The sequence below is a fragment of the Palaemon carinicauda genome, chromosome 17, assembly GCF_036898095.1.
Source record: "Palaemon carinicauda isolate YSFRI2023 chromosome 17, ASM3689809v2, whole genome shotgun sequence".
Classification (NCBI taxonomy): Eukaryota; Metazoa; Arthropoda; class Malacostraca; order Decapoda; family Palaemonidae; genus Palaemon; species Palaemon carinicauda.
Window position 1 is genome coordinate 60424725 of NC_090741.1, and position 5796 is coordinate 60430520.

Below are 5796 nucleotides of genomic sequence, written 5' to 3' on the forward strand. Positions count from 1 at the left end.
AACCCAGTTATCTTTCTGAGTGAGAAGGACTGTATTTGAATAGTAAGGAAATTTACATAAAGGAAATGCAGTCTTGTGAGAAAGGTGAAAGCAAGACATTATTTTGCTGGGCGTTGAATTTATAGGGATTGTAGAATCTTTTAATTTTCCTGTATTTGAAATTGTATTTTGCCTGATCGATGGAAGTGATTAATAATTTTATTAAAATTGTTTAATTTTAGACTTGAATATTTCACTGCATGAACTTGTATTAATAAAGTATTTAGACGTTATTAACCCTTTCACTGTCAGTGATAATTTCAAGGAAACTTCTGATGTAGCAAATTCATTCATGACCACATATGCTCTATCTTGTTGATATTTATTGAAAACTCACACCAAGACCTTGCTATTGAATGCCAACTTTTTATAGTTTAGGCATTTATAAAAGTGTTTTTCCTTTTGTTTTTTTGTTTTTTCAAATTTTTGCCCAAATCCCTAATGGCAGTGAAAGGGTTAATTAAAGAAACTTTCCAGACATCAAAATATTTTTTGGAATCTTAATCAGAATTGAATCGAAACTTCCCAGATATCAAAAAAATTTTTGGAATCTTTACTAAATTGAATCTAAATATTTATTTGATTTTAGACAAGAATACTTCATTGCATAAACTAATATTTCATAAAATATTTTTACAATATTAAAGAAACTTCCCAGACATCAAAACATTTTTTTGAATCTTAACTAGAATTTAATCTAAAAAAATATTTATTCAATTTTAGACCAGATTATTTCATTGCATAAACTAATATTTCATAAAATATTTTTACAATATTAAAGAAACTTCCCAGATATCAAAACATTTTTGAAATCTTAACCAGAATTGAACCTAACCTTTAACCCCCTTCTTCGAAACAGGACCGCCCATTCTTCGCAGCTCGCAGTCGCTGTTCCAGCCTTGCCTCCTGCTGTTCCTCCTGCTGTTCCTGCTGGTGGGGTCGCAGCAGCCGCCCCCCAACTACCCGCACGACATGATGCCCGACACCAACTTCACCTGCAGCGATAAGGCCACCGGCGGGTACTACGCAGATCCTGAGGCTGGCTGTCAGATGTTCCACGTCTGCGTCAAGGTTTCCGACGAAGAGGTACGTGCCCAGTCTCAGGGTGTATGCAGACAGGGAACTAAAAGCTTTTTTATGCATGGTATGACAAGACAGATTGACAGACAGGTAGACAGGCAACTAAAAGCTTGCGTATGTATGATATGACAAGACAGATTGACAGACAGGTAGACAGGGAACTAAAAGCTTTTTTATGTATGATATGACAAGACAGATTGACAGACAGGTAGACAGGCAACTAAAAGCTTTCTATGTATGATATGACAAGACAGATTGACAGACAGGTAGACAGGCAACTAAAAGCTTTCTTATGTATGATATGACAAGACAGATTGACAGACAGGTAGACAGGCAACTAAAAGCTTGCGTATGTAGGATATGATAAGACAGAGAGATATTTAAAAACTTGCGTATGTATATGAAAAAGCAGGTAGACAGACAGACAGAGAGGGAGGCTACTAAAAGCTTGCGTATGTAGGATATGACAAGACAGAGAGATAACTAAAAACTTGCGTATGTATATGACAAAGCAGGTAGACTTACAGACAGAGAGGGTGACTACTAAAAGCTTGCGTATATATATAACAAAGCAGATAGACAAGTAATAGCTTGCGTATGTATGATATGACGAGACAGATTAATATACAGGTAGAGAGACAACTAAAAGCTTTCGTATATATAATATGACAAGACAGACATCCAAGTAATAGCTTGCGTATGTATGATATGACAAAGTAGATAGACAGACAGACATTTAGCGAGACTACTAAAAGCTTGCGTATATATAATATGACAAGACAGACAAGTAATAGTTTGCGTATGTATATGACAAGACAGATTGACAGACAGAGAGACTACTAAAAACTTGCATATATATGGTATGACAAAAAAGATTTTCTACAAAAATGTAATTCTTGAGATTTACCATTTTGTGAGAGAGAGAGAGAGAGAGAGAGAGAGAGAGAGAGCGCGTTCAATCAGCTTACTGAACCCGAGATTATGAATCAGCAAATGGAAATATGAGTATCTTTTCCACCGTGATCTGATTGCTCACCCATCAATTTTATACATATTTATGTAAATGTTTGACCTTCAAATAAGCGAGAGATTTTGATTGATACTGATTATCTGTATTTTAGGGCAATTGGCAATTTCCTCTCGTTTCCTGAACTAGTGATCTGGATCTGTCCTTGAATTATATCGAAAATTGCACATTTTAGTCTAAATCGAGTCTGTTAGATTATTAATATTATTACCTCCGCTAAGGAGGTTATAAAATGACATGCGTTTATTTATTTATTTATCTCTGAACAGAATTCAAAACTTTTTTCCGAATCTCTGGACAGAGTTTTGTTAAGTTTTAAGTAGTTTGAACTGCTCTTTCCATTAATCTTTCAAGTTTTCAAGAATTTTTAATCTCTGGAAATATTTTTTGAAAGTTTCGGGTAATTTGAACAGATATTCTTCTACTATTCATCTTTTCAAGTTTTTCAAAAATTTCTAAACTCTGGACAGATTTTAGAAAAGTTTCAAGTAATTTGAACAGCTATTTCCATTATTCTTCCAAGTTTTTCAAAAAATTGTAAACTGGACAAATTTTTGGAAAGTTTCAAGTAATTTGAAAAGCTATTTTAATTATTCTTTAGTTTTTTTTTTTTCAATAATTTTTACCACTTGACACATTTGGGAAAAGTTTTAAGTATTTGAATTTCTTTCAATTACTCTATTTCAATTAATCTGTTTAAAAAAAAAGAAAAATCTAACATGTTTTTTAAAAAAAAAAAATCTAAACTGGACAGATTTTTTGGAAATTTTCAAGTAACATGAACAGCCATTTCATTTAATCTTACACGTATTTAAATACCCTATTTTGATAAATTACCAATCACGCAAATTCTTGAGGCATTCAAACGATCTTAGGCATTTCCTAAATAAACCTCAGGACTTGCAAATAGCGTTTTCAAGGAAGTACGAAGTCAGAAAAAAGCCTTTTCAAGAAAGACTTAAGGCGGGTTTACACGTTATAACGGTTCGTTGAACGCGGTTCGACAGACAAGTGTTTGAAGGTGCTGTTCGAACGTGTGAACGCGGTATTTGGTTCTCGAACGGTTCGAGGAAAGTCTGTTCTCGCCTGACTTTGTGGGCGGTGCTTAATTGTCTACAAACCATATGCATTTATTGCTGACTCCGCCTCTTCGGACCGTTTGACAAACAGGTTCGACAACCGGGTTTGACGAACCGTTCTACTCTGTAAAACCCTCTTTAAAATAACCCAGCGAAAGCCTATTACGGCTTCCCGAGACCTGACCTACCCCATCAATAGCCAGGAGACCCGTCCCACCCTCTCCCTTCCCAAATACCGCCTCCCCCCCACCAATGACTGGACCCCCCTTCTAACCCCCTATACGTCAGGTGAACAATCGCGAAACAAAAGAACAGCGAAATACTTTCACCGTAATCGTATCACCCCGAGTGACGTAACGGGTTCAGAACGCTCTGTCAACCCCCCCCCCCCCCCTTAACCCCCCCCCCTTAACCCCCCCCTTAACCCCCCCCCCCCATGGCTGGAAACTCCACGCCCCCCCCCTCCCCCCATCAACAGCTTGCCTCCCCCCAATTTCCCCCCCCCCCCCCCGACACTGGAAACTTCACCAGCATTCTTTTACAGTGTTTTCCTACGCTTACGAAATCTTTTTTTTTTTTTTTTTTTTTTTTTTTTTTTTTTTTTTGATGTTTCAAGCAAATTATGCGTTTATCGTTTTTCATTCGATTTGGTCGTTTTTAGGATGACTTGATTTATTTTTATTTTTTGTTGATTCTTTTTTGGGGTGTAGCCAAGCATTTCTTGATATTTAATGATTTATGTACAATTGCGCAGACATGCACACGCGTGTATATATATATATATATATACATAAAGCAATAACAATAACAACAACAACAGCAACAACAACAAATGAAGCCATTTCTATTCCACTGCAGGACAAAGTACTTATTCATGTTGAGGTTTGGCCATTTTTCCTCATCACGCTGGCCAATGGGATCGGTGAGGGTGCTAGAATTTAGTCTGATTGCTCAAAGCAAACCAACCTAGTATGGGTAGCCCTGACTAGTAAAGCTTTGCTGATTCATTTATTTTTACAAGGTGTTGAACATACATCGAGACTGTTTATAAAGTCTCTCTCTCTCTCTCTCTCTCTCTCTCTCTCTCTCAGTCGAACCTTTTCTTTCCTTTGCATCTTATCAACGTATCCCAATCAAGAAAATCTTATCTCTTGCTTGAGGGTACACTCGGGCACACTATTCTATCTTATTTCTCTTCCTTTGGTTTTGTTTTTATAGTTTATATAGGAAGTATATATTTTAATATTGTTATTGTTCTAAAAATATTTTATTTTTCCTTGTTTCCTTTCCTCACTGGACTATTTTTCCCTGTCGGGGTCCCTGGGCTTATAGCATCCTGCTTTTCCAACTAGGGTTGTAGCTTACCTAGTAATAATAATAATAATAAAATACTGAAGTTTAATCGTTATTTAAAGAAATACATCTAATGACTTAAACGTTTGAATTTCCTTCAAGGTCACGTAAGGTTGCGTTTAAACTGAAGCAAACGTTTATGCAGGATGAGATTGTTTGTATTGATGACGTCTCGTTGGCAAGGTCGTCTTCCACGATAATGCATCTTTCGTAACTGGATCCGGCTGAGAGAGAGAGAGAGAGAGAGAGAGAGAGAGAGAGAGGTGAATTAATTCATCTATATGTAATATGCAAATGTAGAGAAAGAGAAATAAATAAAAATGAATCAATGATTCTCTATATATATATATATATATATACATACATATATATGTATATATACACACATACATATATATTTATATATGTATATATATATATTATACATATATATATATATATATATATATTATACATATATATATATATATATATATACAGAGAGAGAGAGAGAGAGAGAGAGAGAGAGATCAAATGAACGGGTCCCACCGTCTCCTGTTGGTGCCATGCCAGGGGCACCAAAGGTGTCAAGGCTGAGGGCACCGTGATAGGTACCACCTTTGAGCCCCTTTTTATAATATCAGGTTTTCTGGGAATCCCCTCTTGCTCATTTCTTCTTCTTCTACCATTTAGTTCTCATTAGTATTCTTATATATATATATATATATATATATTATATATATATAGAAAAATATATATATAGTATATATATATGTATATATAGAAATATATATTTATATATATATGGAAATATGTACTGTATATATATATATATATGTGTGTGTGTGTGTGTATGTATATAGAAATATATACATACATATATATAATATAATATATATATATGTATATATATATATATACATATATATATATATATATATATGTGTGTGTGTGTGTGTAATGTAAGTGTAAACATATTTATATGTTTGCGTGTATGCCTTTCTAGACTGCTATATTTTCTACTTTTTAATCATGTGAATATTTTAGTTTTATCATATTCCTTTCTGTAATTTTAAGTAAATTAAATAAAAATGAAAGTACGAGGATGGTGCTGATTAGAGAGAGAGAGAGAGAGAGAGAGAGAGAGAGAGAGAGAGGGGGGTATTTTCTCGGTGATAAAATTTCAGAATATTAACTCATTCTCGTAAGATCATTATTATAGGGATTTCACGTCAGTAA

General features: G+C 34.7%; 1 protein-coding gene across 2 annotated transcripts in view; it reads left to right on the plus strand.

Annotated features, from left to right (window-relative positions):
* LOC137656804 (probable serine/threonine-protein kinase DDB_G0275165) overlaps positions 1-5796 on the plus strand; it is a 151923-nt gene that overhangs the window by 129543 nt on the left and 16584 nt on the right. For both annotated transcript variants that reach the window (XM_068391112.1, XM_068391111.1), the window contains one exon: positions 899-1125. In XM_068391112.1, the coding sequence (XP_068247213.1) occupies positions 899-1125 (227 nt within the window). The remainder of the gene's footprint in view (positions 1-898; positions 1126-5796) is intronic.